This window comes from Panthera onca, chromosome B1, assembly GCF_046562875.1.
Source record: "Panthera onca isolate mPanOnc1 chromosome B1, mPanOnc1 haplotype 2, whole genome shotgun sequence".
Classification (NCBI taxonomy): domain Eukaryota; kingdom Metazoa; phylum Chordata; class Mammalia; order Carnivora; family Felidae; genus Panthera; species Panthera onca.
In genome coordinates this window covers 152,723,747-152,745,460 of record NC_138342.1, presented here as the reverse complement: position 1 = coordinate 152,745,460, position 21,714 = coordinate 152,723,747, and the positions used below count along the sequence as shown (strand labels likewise).

Here is a 21,714-nt window from a genome sequence, read left to right as displayed (position 1 = left end):
CGGAAAACATTAAAATAAACCACTACACAGTTTTAGTTCATGTAACATTTCAAAGGCAAAAAATTAAAACCACCACCTGAGCCAACCAGACCCTAAGAAACTGTCAGAAGCAAACCTCCCAAATTGGTGAAGGCTATTTTCAAGGCAGCATTAGAATGAAAATACCGTGTGTGTCCATATGTGTGTGTGTGTGTGTGTGTGTGTGTGTATACTTATATTTGCATCACAGTCTTGTGTCTCCCCCTCAAAATTCTGGTGTTGAAGTCCTACCCCTTCACTGAAGCCCAACTCAAACTATATGTTCAGAGACTCCCATTTACACCCATCTTCTAAGTACTGAGTATCTATCGTTCAGTTAGATAGGTGGCTTAGTTGCCCTGTGTCAACACCATGCAATGCTTTAATGCCGCGTTTGTTCATTCTTTCAAACAGTGCACCCTTCTATGTACAAATTTCTTTGCAAGAAATGAATACGAATCAGACACAGAGCCCACTCTTAAAGGAGAGAACAAATTACAAATAAAGTAAAAAATAAAATAAAAATATTAAGTGCCAAAGTACTTTCCCTGAGAAAGTGAACAGTCAAGAATGATGATTTGAATGGAAAGACCAGTACCCATTTTCATGGAAGAGTTAACCATTTAAAAAGGTCATAAAAAATCATTAGAGGGGCGCCTGGGTGGCTCAGTCAGTTGAGCATCTGACTTGATTCCAGTTCAGTCATGATGTCGCGATGGTGGGATCAAGACCAAGTCAGGCTCTGAGCTGACAGTGCAGAGCCTGCTTGGGATTCTCTCTCCCTCTGCCCCTCCCTGGCACTCACTCATGCTCCCTTTATCTCTCTCAAAATAAATAAATAAACATTAAAGAGATCGTTAGAATTTGAACAGAGCAATACAAAGGACTACCCATGTGGGGGATTTTCAACACAGGCACTCTATCTTTTAAACTGAGTAATTCTTCGTCACAGAGGACTGTCCTGTTCACTGCAGAATGTTTAGTAGCGTCCCTTGCTTCAACCCACTAGATGCCAGCAGCACTCTCCAGCTATGACAACCAAAAGGTCTCCAAGATACTAGTTAAAAGTTTGGAGTATATTCTGCGAATGAAGAGGGGCCACTGAAGATCTTTGACCCAGTAGTAGCAGGTCCAGAGAAGTTCTGTCAATAATGTTGTTTGGAAAGGTTGTAAAATGGCTAGTTAACATCCTTCCTTGCTGAAAGGATTTTAAAGGGTTGTTGCATAGTTAAACCTTTATACACAATATTTTCCTCATCAACTATAGGGTGGTGAACTCTTTTTCCATCAAAAGTTTATACATGCATGACAATATTTTACAGCAACGTTTTTCTTTTTTTGTTTTAAAGTCATCTCTATACCCAACATGGGGCTCAAACCTACAACCCCAAGATCAAGAGTCACATGCTCCACCAACTGAGCCAACCAGGCACCCCAACATTTTTTCTTTAAAAAGTTCACGTTAAAAAAAAATCAATCAATAATAACAAAATTAAAAGCTCATGTTTTAGATTTTGGGGGTAGTAGATAATGTTTTTGACTTTTATTTCAAAAGACATACCCACCTAACTTCATTCTTAAATATACACAACCCACTTTTTACACAAGCATTTATCAAATGTAAACGAATTACAAAGTGACTATAGTTTTCTCCTTGGTTTCACTTACAGTAAGAACAGTCACTTAATAAACACATATTTATAACTCCTTTAACATTATCATATCTTTATTTGGAGAATTTACTTTGAATACCTAAGCAAGGTACTTGGTATGCATAGAAAGAGATCTAGATAATAGATAAAGGAGGAAAATTTGGCCAAGTAGAACCTTATCAATGCCAGGTACAATCCTAAATACTGTGGGCCAGGTAGAAAAAGCTGTTAATATTGAACATTCTTTTATTTTTTATTTTTTTACATTTATTTTTGAGAGATAGAGAGCACAAGTGGGGGAGGGGCAAAGAGAGAATGAGACACAGAATCTGAAGCAGGCTCCAGGCTCTGAGCTGTCAGCACAGATCCTGATGCAGGGCTCAAACTCACAAACCACGAGATTATGACCTGAGCTGAAGTCAGACGCTTAACTGACCGAGCCACCCAGGTGTCCCAAACATTTATTTAGTGAGCACTTACTATGTATCAGACTTTACGTGTATTAACTATTAATTCTCAAACAACTATGTAAGATAGTGATACCCTCCCCCATAAAGCTGTTCCTGATCTTTCTACTCCAAATAAGCAGTATTTTACCTATGAGGAAACTCAGAAGCAGACAGGTTAAATAACTTGTCCAAGTTAACAACTGGCCTGAGGCAAGCTTGAGACCAATCACTCAGGCTCCAGAAGGCATGCCCTGAAGGCTCAGACTCTACTGGCTCCCTCAGCCCTCCTTATTAGGCAGCACTGGGCCTCATGACCACAGGTCATGCCATAGAGGGGAGAATTTGGAAGAACATTCTTTTGATACAAAATACTACCTTTTTTTCACTAGAGTAATTTCAGATTTAATAATGTTGGGGTTCTCTTTTTCAAATCTGACACTATAGGTTATCATTGTGGAGGATAACACCAGGACTAACTTTTTACCCAACAGTGATCACACTGTGTTATGGAAGTGACCAATTTTAAAGTATTTTTAAGAAACTGGGGCGCCTGGGTGGCTCAATCGGTGGGCGTCCGACTTCGACTCAGGTCATGATCTCACAGTTGGTGAGTTCGAGCCCCGCATTGGGCTCTGTGCTGACAGCTCAGAGCCTGGAGCCTGCTTTGGACTCCGTGTCTCCCTCTCTCTCTGCCCCTCTTCCTCTTGCACTCTGTGTGTGTATGTCTCTCTCTCTCTCTCAAAAATAAATAAACATTAAAAAAAATTTTTTTAAGCATTTTTAGGAATCACAACAGCCAGTCACCAGCTGGACAGTCTAACTACAACCTAATAAGAGGTATGCCTTAAGCTAAATGGGTTGACTATGAGGACAGTATTAATCAGTATTAAAAAACAAAATATCAGTATTTTGTTTTTTAAACTGGCCAACGGTCCTGGGTGAGGAAGAGAAAAAGATTTCATCTGTTCATGTTTTTATGTTTTAAGTTGTAAGGCTAGAAAGAAGTCAAAATATCTGAAGGGTTTGTTCATTTTTTTTTGTTTTAATTTTTTTTTTTTAACATTTATTTATTTTTGGGACAGAGAGAGACAGAGCATGAACAGGGGAGGGGCAGAGAGAGAGGGAGACACAGAATCGGAAGCAGGCTCCAGGCTCTGAGCCATCAGCCCAGAGCCCGACGCAGGGCTCGAACTCACGGACCGTGAGATCGTGACCTGAGCTGAAGTCGGATGCTTAACCGACTGAGCCACCCAGGCGCCCCTGTTCATTTTTTTTTTAACTGTGGTAAAATACACTTAACATAAAATTTACCATCCTTACCATTTTTAAGTGTGCAGTGGCACGAAATACATTCACAGTGTGGTACAACCATTACCAGCATCCACCCACAGAACTCTTTCCATCTTCCCAAACTGAAACTGTACCTGACTTTCTATTCTTCCCTCCCTGCCTGCTCCCTGGTAACTGCCACTCTACTTTCTGTCTCTATGAAGTTTACTCTTCTAAGTAACCTGCTTTCGTTAACTGTCTTATGTCACTTAGGATAACGTCCTCATGGTTCGTCCATGTTGTAGCCTGTGTCAGACCTTCCTTCGTTGGGATGAATAATACATAGTCTATGTATATGCTACATTTTGCTTATCCATTCATCCATCCATGGACATTGGGTTGTTTCCCCCTTTAGGCTAGTATATATAATGCATCTATGAACACAGGTGTACAAATATCTCAAGTCCCTGTTTTCAGTTCTTTTGGGTTTATAACCAGAAGTGGAATTGTTGCATCACATAGAAATCTACATTTAATTTTTTGAGGAGTCACCATACTGTTTCCCATAATGGCTGCACCACTTTACATTTCCAGCAACACACAAGGGTCCCAGTTTCTCCACACCCTCACCGATACTTGTTATTCTGCTGTTGTTGTTTTACTGTAGCTATCCTAATGGCTGTGAAGCGTTATCTGCTCAATTTTTAAAAAAATATTACTCAAGATTGTATCTGTGTCAATCAAGAGTATTATGTGAAGTTAATTTACTTATTTTTAATTTGGCCTTTAATTTGGCCTTAGAGTTCCCTAAGATCTGTGTTAACATTATTATAATGCCACTAAGTATGATTTTGGAAGAGTCCACCCAAAAGTGAGCTGATAAATTAAAACCTGAAAAGGCTTATGAATAAGCTTTTAAACACAGCGTAACCATTATAACATCTGAAGCAGTAATATTGGAACGCATAGATGTACCAGTATTTATTTTAATCAAGCTCAGACAGGGTCACCTTGTGGCTTTATACAATACTGGGGAGTGAGGTCTGTTTGTAGTGTGGGAAATAGTGCATGGCTACAACAGATAGACTAGTGGGAGGGAAAGACTAAGCCAATTCCAGATAATATAAGTAAATATACTAAAAGTATTAAATTATATTAATAAGATCAATGGGACAAAAGTTTTATCTCAAATAACGTGTATTTGACCTGTAACACCATATAGCTTCTGTTAAAGGTTTTGGTGTATAATTTTTATCCTAATTTGCAGTTTTATCATTACAGTATAATAGTCTCAGAAAATATTAATTACTTATTAGGCATACAAGTCACAGATCTTGGCTTTGTAGAAAAAACAAGGATCTTCATCTAGACCCCTCATAGAGTCTCAACTGATGGTGATATTATGTAGAGGAACTTTATTAAATAGCCTCTAAATAACACATATATTTATTATTTTAAAGTTTCAGTAAGCTAATATTTAAAGCCAATTTAGAATACCAGAAAACGTAACCTAAATAATATTTGGAATTAACAGAACAAACATCTTAAACCAGCTGACTGTTAAACCTTCAATATGAGAGTAATAGTTTCTATTTTTTAAATATTTTATGGATTTCGATAAGAACTTCTAAAACACACTGACATGTTTTGATGAAAACATTTTAGTTTGAGTTTTACATGATTAATACTTAGATGCTTCAACAACTTTGTAAGGAATTTTTAGATAATTTTAATCTATCCCCAGTGGTTATTAGCATACAAATAGAATCTAGAATTTTAATAATGTAAAGTTTAGCATAAAATTCAAAACTTAAGTATGAATTTTATACATATATTTAGGTCATATATTTGATGGCCTTAACAATTAACAAATGAAAAACAAGAAGTAACTTTCAGGGGTACTTAGGGGAATAGCGCCCAACCAGGTCTTCAAGTATGGGACATAGCTTTGTTTCACATCAGCTGTGCTCAGGTCTCAAGATCCCAAACTGTCCTGAATCAGATGAACTATTTTTTAAGACTTGAAACACTGGGGGCGCCTGGGTGGCCCAGTTGGTTAAGCGTCTGACTTCGGCCCAGGTCATGATCTCACAGTGGGTGAGTTCAAGACCCGCGTCAGGCTCTGTGCCGACAGCTTGGAGCCTGGAGCCTGCTTCAGATTCTGTGTCTCCCTCTCTCTCTCTGCCCCTCCCCAGCTCATGCCTGCACTCTGTCTCTGTCAAAAATAAATAAACTTAAAAAAAAAAAAAGACTTGAAATACTGACAAGGGTTAGACATAGGGCTACAATACTTTTTATTTAGTTTATGAGGGACATTTTTACCTCAATTAAATTTCATCTGAAAAATTTAACTCTAGTTGTATTATTTCATTACATTTTAATTTAGTATATTTAGTATGGATCACACTTAAAATGTTTGAACTTAGTTATTTTTATTAAAGGCTAATTTAAATAGTTACTTGTTTTACCTGACCAATTAAAACAGGGGTTGGTGGCCTGTTTTTATACGACCCTCAGGCTAAGGACAGTTTTTACATTTTTTAAAGGGTACAATGAGACAGAGGCCTGACAAGACTCACAAATCCTAAAATATTGAATTAAAACATGAATCAAACTAAAAAGAAATTCTCTTTGATACTTTAGTCGATAGCAATTTACATCACACACCCACATGTATACACCCTCCGTTAACCTGAAGGATACCTGGTCTAAGCACAGAATTCTTCCTTTCTCAGCGCGTCCACCAAAATCTAAGCTTCCTCTTCTATGGTCCAAAGCTGCCGCCTGGGCACCAATACATTTCCCAGCCTCACCTGATGTGGTTACAGTCACAGGGCTGGTTCTTCACAATGGATTTTCAGCACAAGTGATGTGTCTCACTTCTAGGTAGGGCTTTTAGGAAGCAATTATGCTTTCTCCATTTTCCCTTTCCTTTCACTGGCTGAATGCTGAGGGTGTTGAGTCCCTAAAGGATGTAAAAGCCACTATCAGCCAGGACCACCCACAGGAGACAAGACATTTCTATTGTGTTAAGTCACCGAAATTTTTGCTATTATACTTACTGAGGAAACAAACTGTAACAGTCACTAAACATAAATGTTGTATATCTGCTGCCTTTCACATTTAACTAACTTCTACTTATTTTGGAAATTCTCCCAATCATCCTTTTAAAAAAAAAAAAAAACACTCTCTGAAAACAGATTGTTTATATTGCTGAAAGCCGTCTGTTTATTCTACCCATCAGTCTTTTCCTTGACAACTGGCTACTGTTGCTCCTTTTTCTGTTTACTGTATGCTCAGATGAATTTTAATTTAAAAACTCACTAAAACCACATTTCAAATGAACCAAAATTTAAAACCATTCCTGCTCCACATACGTGGTTCAAATGATGCGGCACTGAGACATCCCCGCATTCCATCCGATGACTATGTGACAGAAGCAGACATTTTAAAATGGATTAAAATAGCCCCTCTTCACTTACTTATTGTATGTAAGGGCCAAAAAAAAAAAACAAAACAAAACTTGAGAAGGGTACCAATTTCACTTAACGTTGAAACACTAGTGTCTCCCAAACTAGAACTTCCCAAAACAACAGAACCCTGGTATTTTCAAGAGCTGCATCATGAAACCGTCAGAGATTCAAAAATATGTCAGTTCTGCCAAAATGCATGCTTCTGTCCCATGGATTCCTTCACACCTGCCTGGCAAAATGGGAATGACAACAGTGTAATGGGAAAGTAGTGTTGGTTCTTGAGTGATTCTTCCCAGCATGTGAATGTTTTGAAGCTATCCTGGACAAGATTGTTCCGAAATAATGAGGAAGACTTAGAGGGAAAAGCAAAATAAAGATTTTAAGAAAAGTGGTAACTGAGAATCTTACCAAAGTCTTACCTTCCTGTGGCACAAATAGGGGTGGTCACTTTACTGGCTTTAGGGTCCGTTATGCTCTCCACTATCTTGTGATGCTGTGGACACACATGAAGGCTACACCTTACATCAGAGCTTTAATTATGGTGAAAACGGCCTCCAATAGAAGCTAATAGCTACAGGAACCTACATATCAAAGAAAAACATGTCCCAGAATAAAATAAGACCTAGAATCATCTTGGCAGGGAGTGCAAATGTCACCCATACTACCGTAGTGATATTTTTATCTGGATTCTCATTGTTTTTGTTAATGCTATGGTTACAAAGTTACATAGTTTTAAGTAGTCTAGCCTTAATCCTTTTTTTTCCCCACAGGCCTTAGTTTTAGTGCGTGATTTTGCAGAATGAGAGGTTTTTCAGGAATAGGTATGAGCATATCACAAATTGAGATCGTGAACTGCAAATGTCAAGCAAACAGGCAAAATGACACAATCCAACCTCATGGGTCCCCATTACAAATCCTTTAGCAGCCTGACAAACACCATCTCATTTAATCCTAGACAACTACCATCTGAAAACCTACCTAAAAATTATGTAGTCCCTAGCAAACAATGGAAACCATATAGTCCATAAATGCTACAAACATATTCTAATTCTCTATTCTTCCAAATCTACAATATAATTGCTTTTAACTTCAGCTTCGCTTTTACAACTGTCATTTAGTCTGCAAACAGAGTAATAAATCCTTTAGGTAGCTTCTCTGTTCTCCTAGTCCAAAGGCACACCATCACACACTAGGTCTAACCAAACCATTTGGGATTGCTTGAATTTTGAAAATATGATTTCCTTTTTAGAAAGCATAATCTTTTCCTTCGGAGTCAGCTTTCATGAAAACTGCTTTAAAGAAGGCAAAATGGCAGCATCCTGAACATACAAGGCTCCTTATACTATTTAGGTGACTCCTCCAGAGCTGCATTCCTCACAACCAAGCAAAATGACAGATGTGGGAATTTTGCTCATTTCGATCCAAAATCAGAGGATCCAACCTGGTCTACACTGTGCTCGCCCATATACTCTGTGCCCCATCTCTGCCAGCCATTGCCTCCACTAGGATTTCTGACCTCAAACTTCCCAGTTACAAGGAGCCTGAACTGCCTCACCACTGCCACACTACATTCCCACATGGAACCCCGAGGGACGCTATTTTGGTATGTGCGGATTCTAGGTTTCCTTGTTGATCTACTGTACTGATATCCTACCAACATGGAGTAACAGAGTAAAACACTCCATGACCCCTTCCGATCCCCTTCCCTAGTTATCTACCCTCTGCTCATGAATCTGTCAAGCAAAATGTAGTGAAATCATTTTTGTTCTCTGCTTCCTTCATCCCTGTGTGTAATGAGACACCCATTTAATACCTTTTAGGTCACTTCTCCTCTTTCACTCACTGGTTTCTTTTTAGGAATCCTACCTTAGTACTGACTTCAACATATACAACATTTCTGAAAATTCAAGATGTGAAATTCACTCTGGATTGAATAGCAATCTCCCCAACACCTAACTTGGCACTTCTAGAACACTAACAGTGGTAATTTGTGTTAATAATGACCCTGAAGTACTTCAAACTTCCAAAGAAGCTTCTGAATCAAAGGAATATTCAGTTATACACCATACAGTTTTAAAGTTAAATGTCTTTACAATATTCTAAGGCTTTAGTATATGGTAATCCATATGCCATAATAGATGACAAATCTTGCTACTACTTGATTAATACACACTTTCACCAACCCATTCCAACTAAGGGTAAGGTCAAATCAGAGATTGCTTTAACACTGGTGTGATCCATTAAAATCATCATCACAGCTTCCTCTGTATGGTCCACCGCTCTAAATCTGGCATGCCCAGTGCTCAGATTTATAAAAACTTTCCAAGTGATCCTAACAGAAACTGCTTCTCGAGAACAATCACTGCAAATAGTGGCAGGAATCAACCTATACAACTGTGGTTCTCATCTCGGTGCACTGCTGGGGGACCTTTGTAAAAACACAGGCTTTTAAAACATACAGATTCCAAGGCCCTTCCAGATCTAATGGATCCTAATCTGTTATGGTAGTACCCAAATATCCAACTCCTCAGATGATTCCAATGCACAGCCAAAGTTTGGAAATAATAGCTTTATAATCTTAGGAATCTTAAAAGCTGCTGCTCTCAGTGTTTCCAACAGGTCACCAAAGAACCAACATACGGGTGCAGCCTTTAGGTGGGACCTGCAAGGATAAAAAGTGGCCAAGAGGGTGTGGTCAACCCTACATACTCCTTTCTGTAATGTGGAAATCACGGGGTTGGAAGGACCACCTACCCCAAGAAAGAGACTAGGGTGAAGTACAGAAAATAACTTCCTAAAGATATACACTCAGCAGTACCACTCAGCTGCTTGAATCACAACAGCAGTTACAACTAAGAGTCATAAGCCTACCATATTCCTCAGAGTTTAATACATTAGACTAGAAATCAGAGGTCTCAAAGGACCCTAGCTTTACATCAAGAGGGCCCAGTGGTTCAAGAATATCATTTCTCCATTTTCAATAAGCAGAACAGCAAAGTCCTAAAGTAAAGCAAAGTAATTAGTGAGAAGAGCCTTCTGATCATTACAAGAAAAGTCTGATAAAGAAAATTGCACAAATTTTGCCATCAATGAGATCTGCCTTCAAAACCTTTCTCCACCAGTTAGTTACCAGTGACATCAGATTACTTAACCTCTCTAAACCCATTTCTTCCTCTATAAAATGAGCACAAAAACTTATGAAAATTTAAATGAGACAATATTTGCAAAAACAGAATTTTCAATACAGCTGCCTTTCCTCCTTGGTAATTTCTATATGCCTCTTCTATACCACTCTCCTTTAAGTCATACATACTAATAGTTACTACATACCTCTGTTAGTCTTTACCTTGATTTATTGCTATTACATATGAGAAACACATGAGAACACTAATTTTGCTCCTCCAAAACTAACATGCAGTTTAAACTTTGTCTACTGACAACCCACTGAGAACTCATCAGGGCCTAGATTCATACTCACTTCTTCAGGACAGAATTTCTTTTTTTTTATTCTCAGGTACTGATTCCTCTAGAGCAAAGGCTCCCAAACTTTAAAGAAAGGTAAGAATTACTGGGGAGCTTGTTTAAAATACAAATCCCACCTCCCACCAACAATGTCATAATTGATAACAGGAAGGATTCTCACTGGCTGCTAATGGCAGTAGGTAAAAGGTTGCTAGGAAACAACACAGACATCTTGCCAAAGTATTATCCCACGAGTTATTTACTGGTTGCAAAAGGGAAAAAATACATACCTCTATACAGAAAAATCTGGCAGTCAGAATCTTAACCAAGAGATAAACCTTAGCATCACTAACAGTGCAACACATCAGATACCATGTGCCTGTTGACAGGATGCAAAAAGGAAGTAGGAAGCAGTATTTTGGCAAACATATGTACCCTGAATAAAATCAAGCCCCTAGATGCACCTTAAAGTTGACCCAGAAAACAGAGAGGTCGGATGATACTTGGAAAAAAACAATTAGGCAATCCAAAATATAGAACATGTATGAACTGGCCTAGAGTCTGCAAAAGTCAACGTCACGAGGGGAAAAAATGTAAGAAAACTGTTCTAGGGTAACAGAAACAAAAGCAATGAGTGAATTATAATTAAATCCCTGTTTGGAGGGGAAAAAACCTATAGAAGAAATTGTTGGGGGCAAATGGGCAAATGTGAATATAAGCAGTTATTACATGATTCTGTAAAATTATGGAATCATTGATAATGATGGGATAATGGTATTACAGCTATATAGAATTATTCTAATTATTTAGTATTTGAAGTACAGAGAGGTGCTTCCTTATAGTATGTTAGATACACAAACATACACTGACAAAGATATCTATGTTAATTATTGAAACCAGGTAGATGGTAACAGGTGTTCACTACTCTTTCTCTCTGTATGCTTAAAAGTGTCCATAATGAAGACTAAGAAAAACACATTCCCTGGCCCAACTCTATGAGACTCTAATTCCTTAAGCCTGCGGTGGGCCCATAAATCTGCATTCAAGTAGCCCTGGGGCCTATCCTAAAATACAAGATGTTCTCTGACCACTCTAAGAAACACAGCTGAAGACAGAAAGTAAGGTGTGTCCACTATCTGGAAGAGCTTGGGTTCTAAACTCTGTGCCAGCTCTATTTTATTGGCAGGCTTCCCAAGCAATGGATTTGGTATCTTCCTCACTGTTGCCATCTTTCTTCATGTGTCCAGTATATTTAAGATGGACTAAAAAGGAGGCATAATAGTAAAAGATTTCTATTTCATGTACCTATGATTCCTTGAGAGCATCTCCCCACGGTAAACAATAATTATCAACTCTAACTCCCAAGAGTGCTTTAAAGAATTCTTGTTCACCTTTCTCTGAACTGAATATTCAAATTTCTTCCTAGAAATGGGTAATGAGTACACAGTCCATAGTCTACAAATTGATAACCAAAATAAAGCAGGAATGGTATCCTCACAATTGAAAAAGAAAAAAAGACCAAAATACCGCACTCAAAACTTTTGACTACAACAAACTAAAAAGCTTTTGTACAAACAAATGGGAGTACATTGAACTGAAAGGCTTTTACACAGCAATGGATATGACCAACAAAATGAAAAGGCAATGGGAGAAGACAGTCACAAATGATATATACAATAAGGGGTTAACATGTGAACTATATAAAGAACTCATAATTCAGTATTTAAAAACTAATAATAAACACTCCAATTAAAAAAATGGACAGAGGAGGGAGAGGAGGGTGCCTGGTGGCTCAGTTGGTTGAGGTCTGACTCCTGATTTCACTCAGGTCATGAGATCAAGCCCCACCATTAAGCTCTGCTCTGAATGTGGAGCCTGCTAGAGATTCTCTCTCTCCCTCTGCCTCTCTCTCTCTAAAAACAAAACAAAAAACAGGACAAAACAAGAGACATTTTTCCAAAGACACACAGATGGCCAACAGGCAATGAAAAGATGATCAATTTCAGTAATCATCAGGGAAATGCAAATCAAAACCACAAGAAATCACCTTACACCTGTTAGAAGTAACAAGTGTGGCGAGGATGTGGAGAAAAGGGAATCTCGTGCACTGTAAGTAGTTAAGGTTGTAAATTGGTGCAGCTACTGTGGAAAACAGTACGGAAGTTCCTCAAAAAATTTAAAATAGAACTACCATACAATCCAGCAATTCCAGTTCCAGGTATGTATTCAAAGAAAACAAAAACCACTTTGAAAAGACATGTGTACCCCTACGTTCATTATAGCAATGTTTACAATAGCCAAGATATGGAAGCAACCTAAGTATCCATCAATAGACGAATGGAAAAACAAGATGTGGTATATTACCCAGCCTTAAAAAATGAAATCTTGGGGTGCCTGGCTGGCTCAGTTGGAAGAGCATGTGACTCTTGATCTCAGGGTCATGAGTTTGAGCCCTACACTGGGTGTAGAGATTGATTGATTAAATTAATAAACACATAAAACCTAACTTCAAATAAACTTTCTTAAAAAATGAAATCTTGCCATTTGCGACAACATGGATGGACCTATAAGGTACCATGCTAAGTGAAATAAGTCAGTGATTTCACTTATATGTGGAATTTAAAAAACAAAACAGAAAAAAGACTCAGATACAGAGAACAAACTTGATGGTTGCCAGAGAGGAGTGGGGTGTGGTGATGGACGAAACAGGTGAGGAGGATTAAGAGGCACAATCTTCCAGTTATAAAATGCATATGACACAGATACGTAATACACAGCAGAGCTATTAAATTACTATGTTGTATACCTGAAATTAATGAAATATTGTATGTCAATTATTCTTCAGTAAAAAAAGTTATTTTAAAAACTGGCATTTCAAGGTAAAAGTGATATATGAGAAACTTTGTTAGCAATACGTAAAATACCTTAGGGATATAGTGATTTGTTTTAAAATGGATAAAAACAATGTAATATACCAAGATATAAACATATCAGATATACAGAAAAGAAAAATCTAAAGGTGAATCTTGTATAGAAATGTTATCAATGTCATTGTAACAATATTCACTAAGTCCTCCAAGCAAAATCAGGAAATACAACTAGAACCAGAAAAGTACCTATACCATAATCTAAGAATACCAAAACCAAAATTCACTTAGAATTATTTCCCAGAACAGCTCACAACTGACATAGAAGCCACCATTAAAAAAACAATAATTACAAACACTAACTTTTCAAAGTCAGAGAACACATAGCAAATAATAAACTGCAGTAGGTGACTTTGAGGTTCCTCCCCAATAAAGAAATTAATCTAATAAACAATCCAGGAAAACCTCCAAAATCTAGAACTTGGATACATACATTGCTTTAAGCTTAATCTAATAGTAAAAAAAATTTATAACTGAAGACTACAAAAAATGAACTTTAAAAGATGTGAATTTTAGCTGAAATTGCAAATTCACAAAGTTAGCTAATAAACCAGCATTAACACATTTCTTAGAAAGTCTAATCTGCTATGAATTCTAACATTAACTACAGAGAGATAAAAATGCCTCTACAGGCAGCAAAGTTATTGAAAATAATGAGAATGTGTTTAGTATATCAAAATAACACATGGTAAAATTTCAAGGCAGTTCCTGGGAAACCTATACATTTTAAAATATTTAAACTGCTCAAACTAAAGCATGAAACTGCTTCTTTAAAACTTCAGAGTGTTAATCCCTATCAGCATAATAAACTTTTTAAAACTGAAGAGACCTTAAGGATCACTAACTTTAACTTCTCATTTGATAAATATGAGAAAATTGAAGCCAGAGATTTTTTTGTAACTTGTAGAATGATAAACCAGACTTCTTAATTCCAATATACACTGTTCCCTGTATACCACACTATGTATGTTCTGTCCCTTAACAACAACAACAAAAAATCTCCAATGACAATAAGTAGTGGATTGTCTTCAGGCAAATGTAAAAAGTCACTGAACTTTTTAAAAGAGGTTGTATGTTCATGACATTTTAAAAAAATTTAACTCGTTCAGAAAGAAACAAGAAATCCAGAATTCTAACTAGAAGAAAGTAGGTAAACAGAACATTATGAAGGAATAAACTAAAGTTTTAACCATAAACTTCCTTGCAGAAGTAACACCATAAAGCTACCAGCCCAGGGTGAAAATGGCAATACGTCAGACACAGATTATTTTTGAATCCCACAGAATCTTTGCAATAGTCCAGAATTTATCAGTTACATAAGCCTAAGTGACTTTTGGATAAAGTTTGCAAAATCAAATCATACTGCAAAACAGTATGTGTATTGTTAAGAGACAGAAATGAACTGCCTGTGATTTCTGACATGTGCCTACTACATTTCTAGAACGCTAGATTTCTGTAACAGAGTTTAAGGCTTTGTTTCTCCATCATTCTGGAAATACTATCCTTCATCACTAGTTACAATGTTACTCAACGCCATGCCATTTTTTTCATCACCTTCCCTTGAAAAGTTACCATAAATGTCAAGTTTTACTGTTTCTATTCTTTGAAAAATGAGAAATAATTTTCAGGGAAACTCTCTTCATAGTCATTCTCCTTGAGGAAGTAGCTCTTTATCTATATATATAACTTCCACTAATTATGTATTTCTATGATTTTTCAGGTGGTGGGAGGGGGAAGGGAATAACTAGATAAGACTACTTAATGTTGTGATACCTTTCTTTTTTCCTTTATGGTATCAAAGGGTCTTGCCCACTGCAAAATTATAAAATTATTCTATATTTTCTTTTACATGTACTATTTTATGTTTATATCTTTAATTCTTTTAGAATCTTTATTTATGTAAGGTAGAAATCAATTCTTCCCAACTGGGTAGTCATTTGCCCCAATATCATTTGTTAAATAACCCTTTTCCCCTTCATGGATTAGAAATGCTTTACTATCTGCTAAATTCCCATAAACCTGTCTTTTTACCTCACTCCTTATTCTGTTTCACTACCTATTTGCCTAATTCCTCTGCCAGCCACACGTTGTTCTAATTATTGACACTTTACAGCACATCCGTTTTCTGGTAAGTCTCAGCATTTTTTCAACAAGACTTTTTTTGATTGTGCAAAAACATTTACTTCTCTCAATTTTTCTCGTTTCCCCTAAAAAAAATCCCACTTTCTTTTGAAACAGAATTCCATTAAATTTATGGATAAAATATAATGTATTTTTAAAATATTTAGATTCCCATCTAGTAATAAGCAGATATGTAAAGCCCCGACACACACACACACACACACACACACACACACACACACACGTATACAATCTTCATTTGACAGTGACTGGTATTCTGGCCCCACACGAATGAAATTTCCTTATTTGCAAGGTAACATTTCCATTCTTAAATCACAAAATCTTAGAGCAAGAAGAACATTATAGATCACTTAGTCCAATACCACTTGTAAGCCCAGTTATGTTTACCTTAAGCCTGCCCGAGATTCATTTCAAAGTTAAAAGTAATATACCTTTTACATGCAACATAATCATAAAAGTACTACCTGGATCACACAAAAGCAAAGAAGTGGTCTACCTTTATTCAAGAGTACTTTCAACTTAGAAATCCTTTTAGAAGACCCATACTGGGCTCAAAACAAAACAAAACAAAACAAAAAAAAAAAAACAAGAGTACCTTAAGGGCATATACTAGAAACAGCTCCAGGTACATTTTTAGATACTGTTTCCAAGGCAAAGTCTTTTTGTTACAGTGGGTCCAGGAACCGAACTTCATAGTACCACATCATTCCATTCCCAATTGTTCCATCATTTATTAAAAACACAAATCCAACAACAATCTCCAAATGAATAAGCTGAAACAATTCTAAAACTGTTTCTCAACTGTTTCTCTGCCTGCCCATGTAATCACCTGTAGAGCTTTTAAAAATAAGATTACTTGGGTCCCACTCTGGGACCTTAAACATTTTCTTTCTTTTTTTTTTTTTAAAGCTGTAGTAGGTTCTAGTTTCAGCCAGAGTTAGAAACCAACGTTCTAAAAGATTCAACAAGAACAAAGGCCCTTAAAATGCCAAGCATCCCTATATATTGGGGGGGGGGGGGGGGGGGGGGGGTGAAGCAGTAATGAAAAAACCATCTTCACCAGCCTAGCAACATTTGCTGCTGATTAAGCTGTGTCCCTACATTATGCCAGTCTTAAAACAGGAAAAACTGCAAAACACACAAAGCTTTTAACTGTTCATAGATGGATGGGGCTATTATGATATGTCAAACACCTTTTTCTTTTTTCTCCCTTGAAGGCAACCCTCCACCCCACACCATCTCCCAGGAGAAAAGACAGTTGATACTCACTTTAAAAATGGCAAAAATTATTAAGATTTTAGATAAATTCTTCTTTGACTTTGTGAAAAAGAAAGGTGTAAACACACCCATAAAAACAAATAGGGAGATTAACGATTGGCTGCGATATCATGACATTAGATGAAATTTCAGTCAAAGAACTGTTGCTTTGTGACTGCAGAGAACTGCCGAAATACTAAACACCCTCTAAAAGTAGCACAAAAGCAAAGGAAGGCTGATACACTGAAGGAAAAAACTTACAACGATGCAAATATACAAACTAAATCAAACCGTTCCTAAGGTCTAACCCTCTAAGAAAATGATCGCGCTTTCTAATAACACTTTCACTAAACTGAAGCCCGGCGTGACTCACATTCTTGTTATGAGTGACTCATATACCTTCCATCCTTGGGAAAAGCACCTGAAAAATAGAGCACATAAAGCTACACCGTTAAGTTACATGTTAAGTAGTTAGTGATAGTAACACATACATTAAGTAGACCTTAATCACACACCAAAACTCTGCAAAAGGAGGTTCATGAAACCAAATCATCCCACAGACAACTATTCTTCCACGCTCCAATTCTGGCCTACCCAAAAATATTTTCTCACATTCTGTAAAGTCATTTGGTGAAAGAGCTATCAAGTATTTTGCATCTCGACAGGAAAGGCATCACACGTTAAAGTGTATCACCCTACTATCAAGGAAAACTAAATTCTCTTAAATTAGCACTGAGATCTGTCCAAGCATGAGTCAAATGATTTTACATTAAAAAAAAAAAAAAGAAGCATGTGAAGAGACAGGTATTCATGGTTTAATGGAATCAGCTTTAACAATGTACAACTTTACCAACATGTTTCTTAGAAATGTAGCCCAAATCAGTGATATAATTCCTAGGCCTTACCCTCGTCATATGACCACATGAAATAGCAAAATTTAAGTAGCAAATATAATTAAGGGAACAACTGTAACCCCAAAAATCTGCAGTAAACTCTGAGATGATGTGTGTTTATACACACAATAAGTAATTGTTTGCCCAGAAATTCAAACAAAAAAAGGATGAAAACCTTCTTGTAATGCTTTTCATGTGAATGATTTGCATACAAGCCACGTGCCTAGCAGGTAGTAAAGAGGAGACTCTGTTCCTGGGACATTTCAAACAAAACAAGCTTATTGAAAAATTTTAAAGCAAGGAAAGAAAATCCTTCATCAGCAATTATTTCTTTTGAAGTACAGCTAAGTTGAAATAAATAACTTAGCTGAATTAACGTATCTTTTAGTACTTTATACTTTGAAAGCTTTATGAAAAATTTAGACACATATTCTAATCTTGAAAAAAAATTTAAACATAGTAAAATCACAGGCATCTTTCTGAAATATCTATACCACTGCACATCTTGGAACTTCAAGGAAGATCTGGGAAAGAAATACATTACCCTATTTTAAACAAGTATAAAAGCCTAAAATTACACTTAAAATGTACTTTTTAGTTTGTTCCAAAATCTGGACTTCTTTATCCAAATGCAATTAAGATTAGGGGAAAAATTGTTCTAAGAAATCTGTGAAGCTGAACTCCAATTCCATCATGTCCCAAAAGCTCACTACTAATAAATACCTAGCATGGATTACATTAGAAACATTCTCTCAGGAACTTGAACCTGACACCAAGATACTGATTGTCTACACTTTAGGAGTTAAAGACAGGGAGCGACAGGGAACTTTGGCTTGTTCAGAAACCTAGTTATTAAATATATGCAGTTTATCTTTACTAGTATTTCAAAATCTCTCTCCCCCATCCTTCTTGTCCCTCTCCCCCTTCATTCTTTTGCATCTTACCAACCTGCAAGAAATCAAAAAAAGTATTCCCAGTATCAAACGTACTACCTTTGATTCAATATGGATTTGGGTGTTCAGGTAGGTTTTTAGATTTAGATTTCAAATGCAAAACGTATTTCAAAACTTTACCTGACCGCATGCTACACTCAAAATTGCTAAAAGTTAATCATCATTTTCCCCCCTATTTTATCCCACTACCCCTTTCTTATAAACTTATCAGCAGGAAACCAATTATTTGCAGACAAGTACAGCTAGGAAAAAAAGGTTGCTAAATTCAATCTAGGAGCACCAGTAAACAAGCCTAGAAGTATCAGAAAAATCAAGAACCACTCACAAGTCCCCAATCCTGAATCTGCATATAAACCCTACAGGACAAAGTTCTTGCAGTCACTTTCATGATTTGACTTAACTCAATCCCATGCTTTCTGAAACGTCTTTATTTGAAACTATAAAGAGAGATCTGGACAAACAATTCAAAAGACAATGAACTTTATGTCAGTTAACCTAAGTACATTTCAGTTAACTGAAATACAGAGCACCTAAAACCTCCTACTAGGTGCAGGACTCAGGGCAATCTAGGCAAAATGTCTTCTCACAGAAGCAATGTACCCGAAGAGCTCTGTGTAATTCAGCTTCAGTTAAGATTCGCTTCTCTTGTAAATGTTTACCTACAAACTCACAGTTTCCAGAATACACTCAAGCTTTTAAGCTGGAGGGCAAAGATTTACCAAGATTTTAAAGGGATCATTTCCTTAGTTAAGCCAGTTAAGGTGGGTAGCAAAAAGAACATCTGCAAGGGGTTTGTGAGGTATTCACCAGGCACAGGGGAAATTTACAAAAGAGGAAAGGGCCGCAGGGCCAAGCATGGGCTTGTGTAAACATAAATCCCCTAAGCACTGGCCTAGGTATCAAAAACAATGTTCCTCCAGAATAGGTGTCCAGGTGGCTAATTGACTTTCTGGAGGTGAGAGTTAAAAACAAACGCTTACACCCAGTATATACGACACAATTTTACCTGTCACCAAAAAAAGGGTCTAATCCAGCAAAAAAAAAAAAAAAAAAAAAAAGAAAGAAAAAAAGAAAAAGAAAAAGAAAAAAAAAAAGAAAGAAAAGTCATTTTTCCTTCAAGGAGGGCAGCGGTTTAGAGTCATTTGCAGGGGACAGGATTGCAGGGGGGAGGGCGCATGGAATAAAGGAGTGCTAAAAGGAGAGGCAGAGAGGGGTTTTTTGCACAGGGCCCCACACAGGCCACTGCGGAGAGAAGACGGGGAAGAGGGGAAGATGTCTCACCAGGGGACAAAACCGAATGCAAAACCAGCTTGGAAGAAGGAAGGTTCCCCCCCCCCCCCCAAACAGGAGGCGAGCTGGGGTGCAGATAAAAAGCGCTAGCGGCTGGTTACCTTGGGAAACAGGGGAAAGGGACAACGGGAATAAGAGGTCTACAGAGATGTGAGGGAAGGAAAGGATGAGGCAGGGTCTCCGGTAAGTGCGAACCCGGGAAGAAGATAGACAAACAGCGGGACTGGGGCCTCCCAGGGCCAAAAGGCGTGGCCAGGGATCCAGATCAAACGACGGTCTTTTTCAGACGCCAGGGGAAGTGAGCGGCAAACCCCTCCTTCAAGACCCCGGGGCAGACCCGTCCGAGGGGCCCAACTGCGAGGCACCTCGAGGGCAGAACGCGCTCTGGAGGGCTCTGGCCTCGCCCGCGGGGCCCTCCGCAGGGCCGGCTGCCCGGGCCCCCGCCCCCACCCCCGCAGTGCTCTTACCTCCACACCTGCCCCATCTGCAGCAGGTGGATGACCGACTGCCAGATCCACACGGAGAGGCGGCACAGGCGCTGCGCCCCCGGCGTGGCCGAGCCCGGGCCGCCGCGGCCGTAGCCGGCCCCCATCATGGGGGGGCCCCGGCTGCTGAGCCCCTCCACGGCGCCCAGCCCGCCGCCCGTGTAGTCCTGCACGAACCAGCGGAAGCTCAGGCTCTGCACCAGCAGCGACGGCACCAGCACGAAGAAGAGGGTCAGCCCGAAGAAGCCGTAGTCCCCCTTGCGGTAGTAGTCGAGGGCCAGCCACAGGTCGGTGCCCACGTCCCCGAAGAAGACCAGCAGCGCCAGCACGATCCACAGGCAGTCGAGCCACGGCCGCTCCACCTGCGGCGGTTGCGGCCGAGCGGCAGGCGTCGGGGGGTGGTGGTCGGCGGCCGCGGGCGGCTGCAGCGGCTGGTCCCCCCCGTCGGCGGCGGCGGCGGCGCTGCGGCGCGGCTTCTTGCCCAGGAGGGAGCGCAGGCAGGCGGAGCGGCAGCCCCAGTAGCACGAGGAGGTGTTGCAGCAGTGGCAGATGTGCAGCGAGCTGCTCTCGCCGGGCTCGCTGCCGTCGCCGCCGCCGCCGCAGCCGCCTCCCCCGGGCTCCCCGTCCTCCTCGCCGCCGCTGCCCACCGCCTCGTCCAGGTTGTGCAGCTGGGCGAAGCCCACCCCCACGCCACCGCCATCGGATTTCGCCGCCATCTTGACTCTCTTCCCAGCTCCGGAGGTTGGGGGGGGAGGGACGGGTAGGGGGGGGAAGAAGGCAGGGAACGGGGAGGGGGGGAAACGAATGGAGAGGAAGGGGGGCGGGGAGGAAGCGGGGGAGCAAACGAACGAGGGGGGAGTGGGCCAGGGAACCCCCTCCGCTTCCGGGTAGTTGGCGTCACTTCCGGGCGAGCCCCCCAATCGCACGGCGCCCGCAGCTCCCCAGCCCTACCCTCCCGGCCAAGATGGCCGCCCTCCTGTGCCTCAGCTGCTGGGCGGGGGACCGGGGGGTTCTCCCCGCCAGGGCTCCCCTTCCCCTCTTCCGTTGACCCCGAAACCCATCAGGTTGACCCCTCGGCGTTTCTGAATCCCGCTGGGCCGAGTGATGCGGTCCAAAGTGATCCCTGGAGGGGGCAGTGCCAGACGTTTTGGGGTCCCCTTCCTCAGCGTCGCAGCTCACAGCTTTCCTCCTGGAGAAACGCCCCCTAACACCCTCCCGGCTGCTGGCAAAGGGGCGGGACCTCTGAGGGAAGGGGCGGAGCTCGTGCAAAGCAGGTGATTACGTGTCACTTCCGGGAGATAGGATGACCTCATTGAGTAGTTAGGCACCCCCCCCCCCCATCAAAATGGCTGTGTCTCACCTCTTTGGTGGTTTTTTTTTTTTCCTTCTTTCAAAATTCTCTTATTTTCTTATTTTGAGGGTCTTGAGAAATTGCATAAATCAG

The 21,714-nt window shown here is 39.7% G+C and overlaps 1 protein-coding gene and 1 long non-coding RNA gene across 3 annotated transcripts in view; both read right to left on the bottom strand.

The window, feature by feature from the left end:
- Positions 1–13,864, bottom strand: part of LOC132691885 (uncharacterized) — an 81,234-nt gene extending 67,370 nt beyond the window's left edge. Inside the window, exons 1-3 of one of the 2 annotated variants that reach the window (XR_013555083.2) lie at positions 10,340–13,864; positions 7,281–7,354; positions 6,202–6,353 (exon numbers count right to left, since the gene is read on the bottom strand). This is a non-coding gene — a long non-coding RNA (uncharacterized LOC132691885). Of the gene's footprint in view, positions 1–6,201; positions 6,354–7,280 lie in introns of both variants that reach the window. The other variant, XR_013555082.2, reaches the window with a different exon arrangement.
- The window catches only part of XKR6 (XK related 6), a 320,599-nt gene extending 299,146 nt beyond the window's left edge, over positions 1–21,453 (bottom strand). Inside the window, exon 1 of the mRNA XM_060653718.3 lies at positions 20,253–21,453. Within this exon, the coding sequence (XP_060509701.1) occupies positions 20,253–20,986 (734 nt within the window). The 5' untranslated portion in view covers positions 20,987–21,453. The remainder of the gene's footprint in view (positions 1–20,252) is intronic.
- Between the last annotated feature and the right edge of the window lie 261 nt (positions 21,454–21,714).